A 19788-nucleotide genomic window follows, 5' to 3' on the forward strand; every position below is an offset into this window, starting at 1 on the left:
CTCAGTCATTCAGAAATATATTTTACTGAACAAGCATGTCTGGCTTCCTCAGACTCCCCAGTTTTTCAAAGGCACTGTGGTTCTCTGACCCTCTCTTATGTTACCTTTTTTTTTTTTCAATTGTCAATTGTCTCATTATGCATTTATTCAGAATTTAAAACTTCAGTCCTCCTGAATTTTCCCTGAACTCTCCTGGAGATCTTTAAAAGTCCGTAAAATCTGGAATCCTGAAGTGTTTTACTCAGTCTGCCTCTCTGCCTCATTTTCTGGGTGTGGATCAAAATTCAGTGAACTACAAAATCCGTTCTTGTGTGACAGCTGGTACCAGTGTTTCTGGCATTTGTTTTTCATCCAGTGTGTGTGCCATCTCCTTTGGCATGGAGCAAAACAGTTTACAGTTACTCTAAACGGGCTCTCTGTTGTTTTCATCTGAACTTTTTCACCTGTTCTTTATCTTTTTTTTTCCTTTTTTTTGTTTTTGCTTGTGTTTTTGAGGAATCCCTGTTGCCAATTTCTTAATCAGCAATTGCTCTGGAAATGCAGAAATGGGTGATTGGAAGATGAGAGCATTGGTCCTGTTCAGTTTCTGTGTATTCTGGAACACAGTGCTTTGAGTACATATCAAGTGTTGAGACCCACTACATAAATGCTTGCATTTATTTATTTGCATGTGTATTAATATGATCATTTGGTGAGATGCAAAACTAGCAGTCAAAAAAAGTGCAGAAGACTTCTGTTGGGCCAAACTGTAGCTTTTCCTCTGCAATCAGGCACATCCTTTCATGCTTTGATGTCCATTGGAGATGAATAGTGAGCATATTTATTAGTGTGTCCAGGCTGCTTGGTATGTAATCATCTTTTATTTGCTTTAATGTCTTGTGGTGCTGTTGAGTTCATGCTTGGTGCACGTTGTCATCCAGGAATCTCTTTACACTGACAAAGCCATGGAGGTCTAAATCTGTATCCCACTGGTATCTTGTCACCTTGGAATATCTTTTGTCCCTAAATTATTGTGTTCCACTGAGCAACTCGTTGTGTGTTCCACTCAAGAAAAGCTGTATTTCTGTTTGCAAAAAGGAAATGTGTAACTTGTACAATGCACAGGTGAGGAATGTCACTTGAAAAAACACAAAGGGGGGTTTTTTGTTTCACTGCTTCAGACTCTCTGAGTGATCTGTTCTTTTTCAGATGCACCAAAAAAAGGGTGTTCTAAGAGTTTGTATTTTGTCCTGATGGTTAGCATGGTTTTTCTGGAGGACAGGGGTGGGAGTTTTGTGGAGGATGGTTGCTAATCATTTCAGGTGTGCTTACTCTGAATGGCTGCTGTGTTTTTATATTCTCTTTTGGTTCATTTATTTCTGGTGTGGGAAAAAGTGCTGCTTGAGAGCCTTCTTTGCTGGATTTGTCAAGAGGTGGAAAACATTTTCTGCTTCATCCATTACCAAAATTCTCGTTCTTCTGTTGCTGTTCATGAATATTTTGCTTCTGTATTAGTTTTGGCACCTTTTGTACAACTCATATGTGGCCAGTGTTAATCTTGTATCTGGAAGTGGCACTTCCAAAACAATAACTTGGCACCTGTATATAATATCACATTGTTTGTGTTGGGACAGTTTCACTTTGTGTTCCAGTTGCCTCCATGCCTCCGTGCAAAACAAATCTTGTATCAGGATTTGTTTCCCCTTGTTTGCTGTCTCTGTGGCTTGGAATGTATTCAAAATTAAATCCACTCCTGCGCATTACTTCTGTTCTTTCACTTCTTTTAGTGGTTCCTCATAACACACTTCCACACAGCCTGGTAGATGCACCCTTTTGTACTTGGCATTGCCGTGTTCACCAGCCTTGACTTGGTTACCACTTCTTTGAAGACTGATGCTGCCTTATGGCAGGTTTTTCTTAAGGAAAACTGTAACCTTTCCCAAATGCAATTACACCACATGCTTTTATTTTTAAATTTTTTTTCCCCTTTCTTTCTTTTTTGTTTGTGGAGGGCCCTTTGTTAAGAGTTTTGTAGTGTCCCTCTTGCTTCATTAATAATGACGCTGGATGTGCTGCATGCAGAAACAAACGACCTCGCCATCTCTAGTTGCTGTGCTCCCAAACAACTTTGGAAGTGCTGTGATTAAGTTGCTCCATTTTCATCCCAGAGTCTGTTTTCTTCCCATACCATGCAACACAGGCATGCTGAAAGTCTGGTCTCTGTTTTTCTTGACATCAGCCGCTGTGCAAGGATCTGCAGTTGCCAGAAAGTGATACTTTGGTCCAAAGCAGGTGTCTACACCCACAGACTCCAGACTGCTCCAACAAGGAGACATGCACAGCTTGTTTCCTTTGGGATCAGTCTTTTCTCTGAAGAGTCCATGGGAATTTTACTGCCAAGTTCAGTAAGAGAAGTGTGAGGGCCCCATTTTGTTTCTTTTGTGAGCTGATGACTTGCCTGTATTTCGCTCACCCAGGTGAACATGCCTACAAATGTTCCTCCTGCTCATTTTCCACCATGACAATCAGCCAGCTGAAAGAGCACTCCTTGAAAGTGCATGGGAAAGCACTGACACTACCAAGACCCCGCATTGTCAACCTTGCAGCCTCACACGCCCACCACACCTCCAAGAACCACACTCCTGCTGAAGAAGTGGAGGACTCTAATGGTAAGAGGTGCCTCAGAGCGAGAATTTAATTGTCTAAGGTGCCGCTTAATATTTTTATTGCAAACCAAATGGCAGCAGGCAGCTTTGCACCGAAAGCATCTTCCTTTGGTCATTAGGAGGAAACCAGAAGTTGCATCAGAACCCAAGAGTTAAACGTGGTGTTGTAGGAGGTGATCTGCTTTAGGTGCTCACCAGTTCATACTACAGTTATTTGTCCCCTCACTGCACCAGATGACTTTGGAACATGTCACTGCTGGCTTTGCTAGCAGAGATTTACATTGTAGAAAATATTTCAGACTCATAATTTCCATTTGTAGCCATAGGAAAGGGGTGTTCAAATCCCATCCATGCTCCTGATTTTCTTTTATATTCATAGAATCACAGAGTGGTTTGGGTTGGAAGGGGCACCTTGATGATCATCTCCTTTCACTCTGCCACGGCCAGGGACACTTTCCATTATCCCAGGTTGCTCCAAGCCCCATCCAACCTCACCTTGGAGTCTTCCAGGGATGGGGCAGCCTGAGCTTCTCTGGGAAACCTCTGCCAGGGCCTCACCATCCTCACAGGGAACAATTTATTCCTAATTTCATGAGTAGAGCACTTTGATGAAACCACATGATTAAGCTTAAAATGTGAACCAGTAATAGTAGGAGGAGTAATTACTGTTGCTGTCTGTTGTACAGAGGATACCAAAAGTGCCTTCAGATATTCAGCTGCAGGAAGGAGAACTGTTTCCTCTTCCTTTTGAAAGCTGTTGATCCCCTTGTGCTGGGGGTGTGTAGAAGATGCCTGGAAAGCAGCAGAGGAAGGGACAATGTTTAAACAGAGAAAATAGAAGAGGTGGTGTGTGGTATCACAGCAAGTTTTAAGGCTTTTTGAGTAGCAACCTATGAGGCATCTTCTGGTGTCACTTCCAACCAGTTAAGAGGAGAGCTCTTTGGAAAACACAAACCTTAATTCCTGGATGAGGTCCATTGACATGGAAGGAGAATGTTTGCAGATGTTCAAAGAACTGGAATGTATGGAAGGTGTGTTAGAAGAGGGGAAAATACTTTCTTATTTTCCAGAAGCTTGAGTGGTTCTAGCTGCTAAAAAGCAGGAATTTTGTTGTTTGCTGTTTTTCTTGGGAAACTGGTGAACTCAGGATGGGAGGTAGATGTTATCTGTAATCGTTTTGTAGCATTTTTGGTCTCCTATTTTCCTTTCTTTCCCCCCCAAAAAACCCAACAAAAAAACCGAAAGTGAAATCAGAAAGAGTGGAAGAAAAGAAGTTCAGAAAATGGCTAAAAATAATTGAAATAAGTAAATCAGCATAAAAATACCTTAGTGAAGTGGAAAAAAAAAAAGCAAAATATTTTTGTGGTTTTTGGGTCAGAATCAGAATCTTAACAAGAGATTTTGACCAGCTGCTCCCAGACAACCTATTTGTCAGTGGGCTGTCTGGAACAGTGCAACTACTGAGTTTTTTTGCTAATGCTAACTTAAGCTAATCCAGCAAGCTGAGTACATCTTGAAATGTGTTCTACTGCTTTATTTTTTTTCTGATTTTAAAATATAATGTTCCACTGCTGACTTAAAAAGTGGATAATAATTTTCAGTGGCTCTCCAAGCCTTTCCTGTGTGCTAGCAGTCTTTTGTTGGTGGTGTGTGGACAATACTCAGTTTTGGGAAGGATGGTTCAGTTACTTTTTTTTTAATATATTTTCCTTATCCCAGGAGCTCAAACTCTTGATTAGTGGAGTTAAAATTCAGGATACCTGCTGCATCCTGTAGAGGATAATTTTGCAGCCTTAAGAACTCTTCCTAGAAATAGTTAAAACGATGTCTCTGTTAACAACAGCATTTCGCTGGGTTGACTTTGTTACCTAGACCTGTATTACAGCCTGAGACCAAGGCCAAATTTGTCCCAATTAGCTAGATCATCTTTAAATGGGGTTAATGGTTAAGTCACTTTGACAATAATAGAAGCCACCCACTGGGGAGCTCATCAGACAAGTACAGGTGTTACAATAATAGTGTTAGCATTTTCAGCATTGCTTGAGGAAGGAATAACCTGCTTTGAGTAGTTTTTTCACATTCTACAGTTGGCTGCAGATCAGGTTAATGGTGGCTGCTCTTGTGGCATCACATGTTTTTTTGAGTTTTTAGAAGGCAATAAATCATTGCCTCCGTGGCCCAGGCCTGTGAGTCACAGGTGGTGTGCAAGACCAGATGAAATAACTGGTCAATGATAATAGGAATAATAGGAAATAATAGTAATAATAGGAAACAATAGGAAATGCAGGCACTGGAGTATTAGGAAGGGCTCACATGGTGTGGAGTAGCTGGATTTTGTCTGTTGGTGTGTGTGAATAACCTGCAGTGCAAGCCATCATCAAAGCCAGTTCTCCAGGGAGCAGCACTGAACCTGGGCTGGGGTGAGAGGCAGACAAAAAGCTGCATCCCATTGTTAGGGAGCTTGTTTTGTAGGCTGGTGGGTGTGCAGCAGGCTTTGTGATTGAAGTGGTTGCAGAAAGGAGCTGCTCCTGCCCGTGAATGGATGCTGTGGTTGGAGTAGGAAATACAACAGGGTGGCTTGGGGAGCTGGCAGGACTCGTCCTGTGGATTGTTGAGCTCTGTAAAAATGTGGAAGAGGGAGAAGGGTGCTGGATTGTAACAGCAAAGTGCATGAACAGAGCTGCTCTGCAACAGCAACCCAGAGGAACCTCTGTGATGCTTCTTTACCCTGCAAAAATTGTTCCCTGACGGGCCTTCCTCAGAACATTCCCTTTGTTCTTTTGGATCCATCCACCCATTGAAAGAGGTGAATGTGTTCAGATTTCTCTGGCTCATCCAGACCTAGTCTGGAGTACTCAGCTGCACATCCCAGAGGTGTTCTTGGGGTGCCTGGTAGGCTTTTCATGGAACTGAAGCTAAAGTGGAGTAGGTGCTGAAGGTTTTGGGTACACACATCCTTGCCAGCTGTAATTCTGGTGTCATCAGAAAGCAAAACAACATCTTCAGTCCAGTTAATAACAATCATTAAGAGCATGCATGGTCCTCTCAGGGCAGTAGTGTAAGAAGGTGCTGGTGTCACTCTTGGTGGGTCAGCAGAGAAGGCTTTTTTACACATCCATCATTCAAAGATCCTGCCTTTTTTATCCTACCCCTCTTTGCTGCTGGGCGATATTTTAATACATAAAAAACCTGTTTTCACTGTATCTTTTTCTAACCAAAAGTAAAGCGCTCTGTGGGTTTTCTGGGGGACGTGTGGAGTGATGATATTTTGGTTTGTGGGTGTTCTTCTTACAGACAGACACAAAAAATTCCCAGAAGATACTGGTCATGAGTGCTATTTTTCTGGTTTTCATGGTATAGGGGCACTCAGTGGTTTGTAGTGCCCAGCTCTTGTTGACACAATGAACTTGCCATTGTGGTAAAATGTTCTTTGGCTCTCCTGATAGTTCACAGGTATTTTTTGTCTTGCAAGAAGGTGGGTGTTTGCTATATATTTGCATGAGTGTTTGGCTTGTTTGTTTGAATGTACTTATTTTCAATTTACACGAAAATGTTCATTAATAGTTCTGAGAGCATGAGCAGCAAAAGTTAGTTGTAAATGGAAATACTGCAAACTGCTAGGAGGACTGGATGGATCTCCTGACAGGATCTCCTTCCATGTTCTTTCATCCTTTGTGAGAACAAGAGCTTGCATTCATGTTAATCTCTGCCCAGAAAGGGTTTTTGGGGTTTTTTTTTGATGGTGGTGTCATCCTGTGGGGCTCTGTAAGTCACAGGTAAGTGTTCCCAGCTCTGCTCCTGTTGAGGGCAAGGCAATGGAATCAAAAAAAAAAATTAAATTAAATAAAAAAAAAAAAATTAAAAACCCCTGCATTTCCAAGGCACCACGCTGGAATGCTCCCATCTCTTTCCATATGAAAGAGCTGCAGAGACACAGAGCAGACACATAGAAATTGTGTGTCTGAGCGTGAGAAAACACAGCACAGCAGCAGGAGCTGTGTGCAGAGGGATCTTCAGCTGAGGGCAGAGCACGTGGCCACAGACACTGCCTGTGTGAGTGGAGCTGTGAATTTAAAATCAGTGTGTTTGTGGCCAGGGGCTGGTGATCTGCCCTCCTCTCACAAACTGCAGAGACACACGAGCTCAACTCTTTGCCATAAAGTAAAGCAGAGTGACTTAACAGGCTGATGAACAGTTTCATCTTGTGCCTTCAGACACATCAGAGGCTTCTTGAGAGCATGTGAAATACCTGTCCTAAATTGCCCTGGCTGCTATTACGGATTTTTGGAGTAGCCCTTTATTTTTTTGAAAATAACCCCTTGGGCCTGGGCATGTTGTAGAGAGGAAAGCCCTGCTCTTTGTTCATATGGCTGGCAGATTTGGAGCCTCATAAATTTCCTTGTGCCATGCCTGCGTGCAGTAATTCAAAATTACAGCTTTTTAAAATTTTAGTGTTTGAGAATATTGAGATGTCAAAATAAAACAGCAAAGTGCCAGGCTAAACAGACCTGGATGTGGTTTCTGATGTCTCCTCAGTCATGCTGCTGTGGTACAAGACCATTTCTTTTTACTGGCCACCAGTTCTTGTTCTGTAGAAAGTAGCACACTATTTGTGTGCAGATGAAGTTCAATAATTGTGCTTTTCACTGCTGTGCAAACCAAACAGGATTTATCATTAATACCAGCACACATCACAAAACACATGTAAGTAAGGTCAGGACTAGAAGACTTCTTGAGTCTCCCAGTACATGGTATGTCAACATCTTAATTAAATTTAATTAATTGCAGCAGCAAATGCATTGAAAACTGCTAAGTGAAACATCCAGTGCCCTGTTCCAGGTTTTTTTCCCTGAACTTTAGCCTTTGCCAGTGGAAAATAACTTTGCCTCATCTAGAGGCTGAAATATAAATACATCTGCTTGCTTTGCCAGGGCTAGGCTGGGCACAGAACTGCTTGACTAAGTCTTGTTTCTTGGACTGGTGTTCCAGAGCTGTAAATCCCTTCCCATTTCTGCACACTTTTCCAAAGCAGATAGTGCATAATCAGACTGGATGTCTTCTTCTGTGCTGCCTCACAGATGGGCTCCTGAAGGGTGCAGAGGGCCTTTGGCAGGTTTTGTTAAAGCAATTTCATGTAATACCAGAACGAGGGGAGAACTATGGGCAGCAAGGCACCATTTCAAGAAAAATCCACAAATCTGGCGCCAGTGAGTCATGATTCTGCCTTCCACCTTTCAGATTCGAGTGGCAGGCCTCCCATGTGGCCAGACATACTGCCCTGATTTTTGGGTTCTCCTGTTTTTTGTTGTTGTTGTGTCTTTTAAATCCATAAAATGGATTGTGGCTGACTCGCTTATTTTTATTCACGTGCACTCTTACTCTTGTAAGGGATATTTCTCTAACCTCGCAATCAGGGCAGAAAGTTCCTAAGATGGTCCCTTCCCCTTTGGTGCTGTTTCTCTGTTATTGTTGCTTGTGTGACTTCGTCTTTTATGGCTGCTGCTGTCTGGGGAAAATCACAGTGGTCATTCCTCACAGCCAGAGAACTTGGTGTTAGAGCCCAATGTGGTTTAGTTCTGGGTTTGGGTTTTTTTTTTTGGGAGTAGGGCTTGGGCAAAGGCTCTTTTGAAGTTTCAGGCCCTTTTTGTTTCACTGCAGTTTGGCTGGAAGGGCAGAGAGCCAGTAGTGACTGCAGGGCAAATCCAGGCAGAGCTTCCACAGCTAATTGCTTTAATTGCCAGGTGAGATGGAAGGATTGCATCCACGTTAAGGATGCAAGGTGGTGATCTGCATACTGCAGAGCAGAAGATGTTTTTGCTTTTATAGTTACACTTGGGCTGCAAGGAGCTGTCTGCTTGCTCTGCTTGTTTCCCTGCTTTTGTGCCCCACAGGAGTGATGCCTCACGCTCACTCCCAGCTATCAGATTAACCTGTGCTATTACCTGCAGGCTGCTTTTGTTTTGTTTTCCCCAGCTGTGCTCCTTCTTTTTCTAACCTAGAGCAAGTTCCTGCTTTTCCCCTCAGCCCTTGCTCTTCTTCCCACATTGGCCACGCTGCCTGACAGTGCTTTTAAAGCTCTGTGGTAATTGTTGGTTTGTCTCACTCCTTGTGGTCAGCGTTAAGCCAAACATCAGATGCTGGATCAGATAGGACTTTCCTCCTCCATCAGATTGGCAGGGACTGGTGGAACAAGCACAGGGCTTGTTCACCTCCACTTTTACTGAACAAACTCCTCACTGTTCCAAGGTCCTGAGGCGCTGGGGGGATGACCTTGTTCTCTGAAGCTCTCTTCCACTGGGGTATAGTTGTTTGGCTTCTGGCCTTTTCCTGCAGCATGTTGAGAGCTGTTTTGTGGCTGGTGGAACAGAGGGAGATGTCATTGGCTGTGCTGAGGGGAGTGTCAGATTGCTGTTCATTGTGCTTTTTATTTTTTTTTTATTTTTTTTTCCCTGGTGCTGTGTTTTGTGCTTGAGCTGAATGGGCAAAGGCAAAGCTGAGGCTGGAGAAGGTTGGTGTCAGCCTTGTGTGGAGCTGGCCATCCTGCTGTTGTGGAATTGCTGTGGCCCTGGAAGGCTTGCCTGGGCTTGGGAGAAGACAAAATGGGCAGGTCAAGAAATTAGTGAAAGAAGAAACATCTGATGCAGAAAGAAGTTACCTGATAGCACCCACAGAGAAAGAAGGAAGCATATCCTGACTCCTGTTGTGGGCTGGGATTTTGTTGTTGGTTTCTTTATTTCCTGAGGTTTTTGGTTTCTTTTGGCTCTGGTTTTCGTGTTCATGATAAAGGGCAGAGTGGTAGATGCTGATCTCTTGTGTGCCTGGGGAGTTTGTGATCACTCAACACCGAGTGAAAAGGCATGGAAGGGGGTGCAGGGTGTGCGAGAGGGCATTTCTGCAGAGCATCCTGCCCACACATCACAGCCTTCTCTGTCAGCCTCACTGGTATCCTCCCTGTCACCTGGGACTCCAGTTCATCCCATTGATTTAAAACATGCTGGAGGGGTCTGGTGCTTGGCAGAGAGGTAAAAACTTCTTTGCTCATTTTGGCTCTGTTGAAATGGATGTGTGTTATCATCACAGTTGACAACCCAAGATCTGACATTTAAGTAGCTGGTTTTATTTCTTCTTTAAGGAACATTGTTACTACAAGTGCTTGGAAACACTGCCCGGAGTGTTCTGGGCTCGAAGCTGGTGATACAGATGAGGACTTTCTGTTGGCAATAAAAATAATGTCAAGGTGTGTGCTGGAGGTCTCCAGAACAAATTACACAAGTTCAGGTTCCTGAGCTCTGTGGTTGGAATGAATCCTTGGTGCCCACATACTGCCACTTTAATTGTAGGGCCAGTTTTAAAGCAGAATGCCAATAAGAATTGCTTGATAAATTGATTTTTTTTTCTCCCCCTCTTCATTTCAAGCCTTAGAGGAGAGTGAGCATTTAGGTGACAGAAACATCAGTGTTTGTGGCACTGTGTTTGTATTAATATAAATATGTAGAGCATCACATAGGGAAGGAAATGTGAAAATTACCTGATGAATTGTCCTTAAAAATGAGAAGGAAATCGTGGAACACAACAGCATGAGGATCAAATGGCTACTGATGAAAAAGCAAAAAGTTGATTGATAGATTATTGTATTGAGTGAAGAATCAGTTGAAGTAGAACTTTGTAAATTCCAAAAAGAGCCTGTTACCAGTTAGTCCTTTTAGCAGATTGATTAAATCAGTGTCTTGCTAAAGCTATTTCCAGTTCTGTTTGTGTCCCCCTCTTCTGCAAATGCACTTCCATTTATGAAGTTTGAGTTTGGTTCAACAGAATAAGGAATAAGGAAAAACTTTTTATTTTATGCGTTTTATGAAAACAGGTCCCAGTGTTTGATATGTAGCAGAAATCCTCGTTTTAAGTGCAATCCTGTATTAAGGCAATGGAATTTAATTCTGTTGACAGTGAAAGGGTTGCGTGCAGCCTAAATGTGACCAATAATCAACCAAGTCACCTAAAGAGCAGAAAAGTTAGATTGATTTGAGGGCAGGAAATAAATATTGTTGTGGGGAGAAGAGATGAGAACAAGGGATAACTGGAAGTTATGGTGAAGCATTTCCTGAGCACTGAACTGACCCTCCCAAATCACAGCACCAGCACAGCAGGGTGGTGCCTGCCTTGAAAGCTCAAGCAAATGGGAATTTCTGGTGGTGTTGAATACTCTTAAACAGAGGAGCCTGGAGGATTTCCTGGACTGATCTTTTTCTTCTTACAGAAATACTGTGGTATAACTTTTTTCATCAATTATATTGCTTCTCCTTAGATCTTAATTAGTTCCTGCTGCTTTCAAATGCATCATCTTTTACAGACTGTTGTAGGCACTCTTGATCTCAACTGTGAAACTCCAAAATTCTTGTACAGGCAGCAGGGTGAGAGTCCCTCTGTGGAAGTGCTTCAGATGATAAAAATTATTTATTATTTTTGTCTTAAGAGGTGAAATTTATGTCCCTTGGAAGTTTCTTGGATATTAGCACAAGAAGCTGCACAGCCTCTGTGCTGTCTCAGTCCCAGTCAGAGCTGTGGTATGCACACAAATTCAGAGGAAATTCAAAGTTATAGAGAAATATGGATATAGCTTCTCTCACCTCTCCTGAATAAACAAGATTGCATTCTTCATATGCCTTTCTTATTGCTCTCTTCTTAAACACATGAAATATCCTCCTCACAAAAGCTGGTGTGTCATGATGCAAGAAGTGGTCTTAAGAGATAAAGCTGAAATAAATTCCACCAACAAAGTTTGATTTTGTTTTGTTTGGGTTTTGGTTTTTTTTGGTTGGGTGTTGTTTTTGTTGTTTTGGTTTGGGCTTGTTGTTGTTTTTTGTGGGGTTTTTTTTTGGGGTAGTAGTGGTGTATAAATCGCTTAAATGACGATTTTATTCCAGGGCTTTATTTTCTCTACTTTGTGATTTCTGTTTGTTTTTTTTTTTTTCTTTGGGAGTGTGCAAGCAGGGACACAAAACTTGTGTCTGTTATCTCTCACTCGTAACATTCTGGCAATGTAAAGGTTCTTAAGCAGAAATCAGAATTTAGGTAGGGGACTAGGCTCACACTCTGTTTTTGAGCATTCAGTGAACACGACTTGCACTGTCTGTTTCCCTGAGCTTCCTCATGAATGTTCAGTTGCATCTCTCTGAGTCTGAGTCTCTTCTATCTTCCCCTCCCCTCAGCTTAATTTATTGCCAGAACATTTCACCCTCCCACATACTCTTCCTTCCAGGTCAGTGCTGCGTGGCATAAAGTGAACAAATGTGTGCAGTCTTCACAGTCTTTGTGTGGCACCCTGCTTCGCCACCTTCCCACTTTTCAAGCTGTTGCCATTCATGGCTATGTGCAATCCTGCCACTCAGTCAGCTGGTGGTTTTGAGCCCCGTTGAATTTTGGAAGGGATTGTGTTCCTAAATCTCCTAAATTCCACCCTTACGCTTATTCCTTAAGCATTTTAAAATAGCAATTTGCCTTATGTTGTCTGTTGGTGTTCTTTGGTGCAGAATTGCATCTTTACTTGGTTTTACAAATTTTTTATCCAGAGGAGACTGCTGCTTTTCTGAAATCCTTGGATTTTTTTCCTGTCGTTCTTTGCAGAAATTTTCTTTTTATGAATGAATTCAGATAAAATTAAATAGCACTCCAAATATTTTCCTCTTAGTCTCTCTAGAACATTTCCTCATAGATCCAGAATGTCCTGGGCCTATATTAATATTTCATTTCCTTTTTTTCTCTCCCAAAGTGTTACTAAGCACTTTCTTTTATTTACACATTCCCTTTGGGTTTTTTTCCGTATCTCATGAGCCAAACATCTCTGTCCCTAATTTCTATTCTTACAAATACTGGTCTCTTTTGACTGGTTGATGTTTCTATGTGAATATACCAGGAGGGCATGGTGTCTTCACTTTTATCTCCCAGTGACTCCTCCTGGTCGTTGAGCTATTAAATTATTAAAATTCTGTAAAGCCAACAGCGTCACTTTCCAGTGCACTCCAACAGCTGCTTTTCCTGAGCAGGGTTCCTCCCTCCACCCCTATTCCATCACTCTGCAGGCATGGAAGTGTTTATATTACATATGTCTAGTTCTGTCCACCCTAAAAGGATGGAGCAGAGCTTTAATTTCCTCCCTCTAAAAAGTCCTTTTCCCTCTTGTTTCTCAGCTGTTGCTTTACTTTGAGGTGTCTGGGTGAATTTCTGGCCTCTTGTTGTTGGGTTTAGGAGTCTTGTGGAAGTGTTTTGCTGTTGCATATTGTGTTCATTGATACCTCTGAAAATACCTACAGACAGCAGAAACATCACTGAATTTCTGTGTAAATTTATGTTTTCAGTTCGGGACCTGAAACTGATTTTTTTTTCCTCCTGGAAGGGATCCCAAAGTTTTGTTTTAGTTTAGGTATCTCAAACCTGTTATATGCCACACAGGATCCAATGAAACTTTGGATTTTCATTTTGCTTTTGTGGTGGGTTTTCACTGTGTATTTTCTTTGTACATTTTTTCCCCAGTGTGTGACCCAGGGGTGTGCAGGGAATCAAGCTGAATTTTCACGACTTGCTCTTTTGGCTGAGGTGGTAACTTCCAGAGTTGTTGGCAGACTCGTTTGTCCCAGTATTTGGGACTGTACTCTGGATGAAGTTTTTGGAGTGATAGCATTCCACACAAGGGGCTTTAGTGTTCTAAGCATTCTGGAAATGCCCCTGGAGGGACACAGTGAGACTTGCTTGTGTGTTCTTACCAGAATGCAGCAGTAATTTAGATACAGCTGTGTTGATAAATCACCCCATGGACCATCATTTCTCCTGCTTTCCTTTCAACTTCTGGAATTTTGGGTATAAAAATACTGTTCTGTGCTAAGGAAAGATAATGCTTTTTAGATGCATAGGTGCTGGCAGGGGTTACATTATTTGTTGGCCTTGTTATTTGTCCTGTGCAGGTAATTTGTAGGTATGTCCATATGTAAAATCTCAAAATTGAGATTCTCAGCATTGCGACTGTTTTTTTTCATTTTTAACTGCAGCAATCACTGTTAATTTTTGCCTCTTGACATGACTGTAGGTGTCCTTCATTTTATCTCAGATCGTCCTGTGCTGTTATCTTGTTTTTGGAGTTGCACAGTGAAGTCCTTCCATTTGTTTTGAATAAAATTGGTCTTTAAAAAGGAGTCTCAGCATTTTGGGTGTGGGCTTTTTTTGTTTGTTTGATTGTTTCAAATGAGTCAGGGCTAAGTGTTCCATTTTCTTCCCTTTCATTGCATATATGAATGTGCTTTATTTTCTTGCGCTGCCTCAAGGCTGTTGAGTGAAAAAAAAAAAGTGCCTTTTTCCCTTAAAATGTAAATGGTATTTCCTGGTGTTTAATTTTTCTTAATTTCCCTTCCATTCGTGTTTATTCGCTGCTGCTGTGTTTTACATGTACTTAATACAAATTTTCTTAAATCTTCCTTTTGCGTTTTTAAATGTTTTCTAATTTCTGATTTTGTAGGCTTTTAGGGCTTTTTTTTTTTTTACTTTTTTCAGACAGGGATAGCTAAACCCTCTTCCTGCTCTAGGCCAAGGCTGTTAACACTTTATCAGAGCTCACCCAGCCCTTTGTGCTTGGGATGCAGGAACAAGAGGAGGTGGAACTTGCATTGTGTACATCCATGACTCAGTTTTTGGGTCAGTTCTGGAGGAAAAGCTCTGCTCCTGGAGGAAAAGCTGCTTTGTTGGGGCAGCACCTCCAAAAGGTGTCGGGAACATCAGCCCACCCTTCCAACAGGAGTAGAGCAAAGAAAAATTCAGTTTTTAAAGCAGTACTCTGTGACTGTGGCTGTGCACCCTCTGGCCCTTCTCTAAGACACTGCTTTTAAAAAAATAAATTAAAAAAAAAATTCCAAAGCTCACCTCCATCCACTGTTTCTCATTTGCTGGCAGTTTGCATTCTGTGTGCCAGAATGCATCTTCGGAGGCAGGCTGTGGTCAGCTGCTGCTGGTTTTGGAGTGGGCACAGTGAAGGTGGGGCTCACTGAAACCCAGAGGAAAACTTCTTCCCGTGCCTTCAGTCAGCTTTGGGCTCTGCCCAGGGTGTTCCTGCTGGAGCTGGGCTGCCCCTTCGTGCCAGGGGAGCTGTCTGGCAAGCTGGTCCTCAGACACCATCAGAAGCCCTGTGCACATGTGTTAATCCTGAGTGTTTTCCTTCAGGAAGCGCTGAATCCTGCGCTGCAGCAAGTGTAATGAGGGAATTTGGCATGGGAAAAGGCAAGGAGTACACCAGGTCCTGCATGCTGCCATTGTTCAAGGGTACAACTCGCTGGAAAAGCTCTTCAGATGGCTTTTTAAAATTCCTTTAAATGTCATGACTCTTTCAAGTGTAATAAAGCAACATACTAAAAATCGTGGAGTGGCCTGTGTGAAAGGTAGAATTCTCTTCTGGCTATTGATGATGACAGGGAAAAAGCTACTTGATGTGCCTTTTATTTTTTTTTTTTTTTGGTTTTGTGTGTGGGGAATTGACATGGAACTGCCTGCTTCTGCAGTTTTCACATACCAGATTGCACAGGGCTGTGTAAATAACCGATGGAAAGTCCGAAAGCTGGAATAATAGACACCAGATGATAGGGGGAGTAAAAACATCTGAAGCACAGTAGATCTTGCAGACAACAGCAAAACTTCCTTCTCCTGGAAAGAATGGGTTTTTTAGACCTGTAGCTTTCTTAGCCATGGATATCTCTGGGACTGTGGCCAGGAACATTGGTGATGTGGTGGAAATTTTTGATCTTTTTCTTCCTGAGGAGGGGAACAAGTGAGCCACAAAGTAGACTTCAATACCCTAAGATTAGTTTGACTAGAACACATTAAAAAGAAAAAAAAGAGAGAAAAGAAACAAACAAAAAAAAACCCCAAACCCTGTTTCAAATGGTATGAACTTTCTTTTTAGGCTGCCTTGCCCTTGCCAGGAGATCTGCCTAACAGTGTTTTTGAGCTTTTAGAATCGCTGAACCTGGTAGCCCAGAGAAGTGAGTCAGCAAATCCCATCTGAGCCCTCAAGGTCCTGTTCCAGAGGAGGGGTGAGCGCACAGTTGCTGCCTTTGAGGGAAGAGAGGCTTCTGCAGAGGGTGTGCAGCTCCTCAGGGCCACCCTGTGCCAAAGTAAAGGATGTGGGGAGCCTGCTTCCAGCACAGGGGGAAGGAAAGCCGTGACATTTAAACAGGTGGAGCTCGCTGTGAGCCCTCCTGGTGAACAAACGTGCTGTGGAAGCGGTGGAAGCAAGGGATGATAAATGCAGCCTTGTAATCCAGCCTCACTCAGGTGATGGGGCTTGGATAAGAAAAACAAACCTAGATTTCATTCGTTTTACCAGAATCTTTCATGTCTCTGCCTTCCTCTTTGCTGTGTACGCCTGGTGGTGAAGCCAGGGGAGCCTGGAGACATTTACCTGCTGTGTCTGTTTTGTTTCATGGTCTGGTTTGGTTTTTTTAATTGTCATTATTTGTTACTCGTTTCTTGGGCATGTGTAACCCCCTGCCTGTGGTAGTGGGAAAAGAAAGCAAGCATTTTGCTCTTTTGAAGACAGGTGGGGAAGTCCCCACACTCAGTGTTGTATAGGCCTGTTTGCCTTTTGTTTCCCCATACTAATTGGTTGGATTGGATGGTGTTAAGTTCCCACAAATGTGTGTCTGTGAGGGAATTCTTATATATCTGGCCTTGGGGAATTCAGCCTTGGAAAATGAAGAGCACATCAAAGCAGGAGGTGGCTGGTACAGTTTGTGTCCTGACTTCCCTCCCACCTCCCCCCTCCCCTGGCTTTTCTTCCCTCTTCTAGAAAGCTTAGGAAAAGAGCCCTTTGTCTTCTATTCAGGAAAATTGCGCTGAAATTCATCTGTGCTTTATTCATCTGCTTTGATTTGTGCCATTCATGGGCAGCTGTGGGTTATGTAGAACAAAGCAGATGAATTCCTAACCTCCACATTCAAGCAGTGTGTTGGGAAAGGTTCAACACCACCCTCCCTCCCCCCACACTCCTTTTTGGGGGTATCCAACCAACATGTTACAGCTTTCAGTTTCACTACTGAGACATCTCTGTTTCCTCCACATGCCATTAAAATGGTGTGGCAGAGTTCTGCTGGCTTGTAGAAGGGATGTGTCTTTGGAGATCTCTTTTCTCAGTATGGCAAAGCAGCAGTTTGAAAGTTTGCTTTACTGGAATGTATGATTAAGCATCTTTATTTTCCAGTGATGATTTAATTTCTAACATTATCAGCATGAGCAAGGAAAAGTATCCATTTATTTTTCTTCTTTTTTTTCTTCTTTTTTTTTTTTCCCATATAGATAGATTATTTACATGTACCCTGTTCCAGATCTTCACCTTGTGTGAACTGGCATAAGATAGAAAATGGATTACATTTTTTTCTTCTTTTTTTTCCCCACATAGATAGATTATTTACATGTACCCTGTTCCAGATCTTCACCTTGTGTGAACTGGCATAAGATAGAAAATGGATTACATTTTTTTCTTCTTTTTTTTCCCCACATAGATAGATTATTTACATGTACCCTGTTCCAGATCTTCACCTTGTGTGAACTGGCATAAGATATTTGAGAGGATCTGCTCTGATTTTATGTGCCAAACACATAAAACATTTGGCAGTATGATTAAAGGGCTTTACCTTCAAAAATTAAGTGTCTTAAAATCAGGCTTCTTTTTTAGACTACTTTAATTTAAATGTGTCATTCATTTTCTCCCCGAATCAGATCTAAAAAAGCATCATTTCTATTTCTCACCTTATAAATTGTAGAATACACATTAAATTAGATTAAGAAGTGCTGCACCTCTTAATCCCTTCAGAAAGCAGGATTAGTTTCATAACCAACAGCTTGGTCAACCCCCTCCAAAAGCCAGTGGGTTCTGGAGCAGGCATCATCAAACCTTTTTTAGATTTGTTGATCCACCTGGAATAACAACTCCGCTCTGTTTCCCTGCAGACTCTTCATACTCGGAGCCTCCCGATGTTCAGCAGCAGTTGAACCACTACCAGTCCGCAGCTTTGGCCAGGAACAACAACAACATCAGCCCAATCCCACTTTCTGGGAGTGCTGCAGGAGTGGAAAAAGCGGAAGCCATCCTTAACTGTGAATTTTGCGAGTTCTCCTCGGGGTACATTCAGAGCATCCGGCGCCACTACCGCGACAAGCACGGAGGGAAGAAGCTCTTCAAGTGCAAAGATTGTTCCTTTTACACAGGCTTTAAGTAAGTACTCTGCTGAACAGATGAACTGAACTTGTGAGGGTTTTGTTTTTCAGCGCTTGAAAAGACTTCTGAGGTCTTTGATGGCCAACAGGAGCATGGGCACTGCTGACCAGGGAGAGGAGCGTAGGAAATGCCGTGCCAGATCACAGCAGCATCCATGTAATCCATTTTCTCGTCTCCTGCAACAGCCAGGACCATCTGCTGCAGACAGCAGCACAGTTGCAGAGGGTTTCAGAATCATGGAATTGTTTAGGATGGGAAAGACCCTTCAGATCATGGAGTTAACCATTAACCCAGCACTGCCAAGCCCGGTGTTAAATCTCAGTGACACATCTGCACATCTTCTAAATCCCTTCAGGGATGGTGACTCAGCCACTTCTTTGGGCTGCCTGTTCCCGTGCCTGACAACCCTTCCTGAGAAGAATTTTTTCCTTACATCCAATCCAAATCTCCTCTGGTGCAACTTGAGGCCGACAGGTTCACAACATCCCCGTTGTCCTCCTGGCCCAATCCTTCTTGCAAAACTCATAAACTCTTCATTTTTCCCTGAGTTCCAGACACATCCCTCTGTCCAGCCATGCCAGTCTCATCTTTTGGCACATGGAGTCAGTCTGCTCTTGCACCTTTAGCATTTTCTCCTTGGAGAACATCAGATGTTCCTGGATTCCTTTGTCCTCCAGGATGCCCTCCCATAGGACTCTCTCAACCAATCTTTTAACCATGCCAGAGTCTGCCCTCTGAAAATCTAGTGTTGCAGTCTGCTGCACCCCTCCTTACTTCTCTGAGATTTTCTGAGAATCAAAAACTATCATATCATAATCCCTTTGTCCTTAAGTGTGAACATTTTCTCTGCAGAAATAATGTAATTTCCACATGCAGCCAGCACGAAACGTGGGACAATCAAGTGTCCAGCGGTGACAGGGGAATTTATTTCACCTTACTGAAGAAACCCTTCTCATGTAATTTTATTTTTCCCCCCAAGTCTTTCTAGCTTAAATGATAGAAAGATGCTATTCTCTAGTACATCTGATAACATACAGAGACATTTCAGAAAATCCAGTTATTTAAATTTAAAGGCTTGGTGCCTTGTGCGTTTGTTTGTGTGTGTGTTTTTAGCTGCTATTCTGTAAGAAAAGAGAAAAAGGCACCTGTGCAGTTCATAATTTCCTCCTGATGTTCTGGGCCCTTGAGCATAACGCCCTGAGCTGACATTTGAGGTCTTGAACTTGTTAAGAGTGACAGTAAACGGTAGGACTGGATCAAGGGAAGGAGTTCTGTTGAAGAAAATGTTGAGCACAAACCTGAGAGAATCCACTGAGTCTTCCCTTTGTTGCTTCATCTTTGCTCTACCCATGTTAAAATTTCCTGCTTATGTTTAGTATCCTGATTGCTCTCCTAAATACTACCAGAAATTTACAGGTCCAGTCTGTCTGTGTCTTTCAAGTGCCGTTTTCTTTCACCTTGATATTATGAAATAAATCAGGCAGCATTTAAACACATTCATAGCAGTGTATTTTCTGTCTTAAAAAAGGGAAGAGGCAAAAAAGCCCCCCAAAAACATGCCAGTCCCCTCTTCAAGCCATCCTAAAAACGTAAAAGCATGAGAGCAGTGACCAAAGTTGGCAGAAATTTACCTGCAGAATTCAGTGATATTGGGTCCAAAGCCACTTTTTACTCTAGTTCAATGTGTCAAGCCCCTTAGCTTTTGCAACATTTATCACTGTATTAGTGATAATTTTTTTACCACTATAATTATTTTTCACTGTATTAGTGAAATACTAAATAAATTATTTTTCACTGTATTAGTGAAAAATAACCAAGTACCCCAAGTCTAGAAACAGCTCTTGATTTCAGTAGTTGGGCTTGTGGTTAAATGGATGTACAGTTAATTTCTTC

At 42.3% G+C, this 19788-nt stretch overlaps 1 protein-coding gene across 8 annotated transcripts in view; it reads left to right on the forward strand.

Moving 5' to 3' along the window:
• ZNF462 (zinc finger protein 462) overlaps nt 1-19788 on the forward strand; it is a 90293-nt gene that overhangs the window by 53867 nt on the left and 16638 nt on the right. For 7 of the 8 annotated variants that reach the window (XM_074533327.1, XM_074533326.1, XM_074533330.1 and 4 more), the window contains exons 7-8: nt 2457-2648; nt 17628-17892. In XM_074533327.1, coding sequence (XP_074389428.1) covers nt 2457-2648; nt 17628-17892 — 457 coding nt within the window. The remainder of the gene's footprint in view (nt 1-2456; nt 2649-17627; nt 17893-19788) is intronic. The other variant, XM_074533331.1, reaches the window with a different exon arrangement.

This window comes from Zonotrichia albicollis, chromosome Z, assembly GCF_047830755.1.
Source record: "Zonotrichia albicollis isolate bZonAlb1 chromosome Z, bZonAlb1.hap1, whole genome shotgun sequence".
Lineage (NCBI taxonomy): Eukaryota > Metazoa > Chordata > Aves > Passeriformes > Passerellidae > Zonotrichia > Zonotrichia albicollis.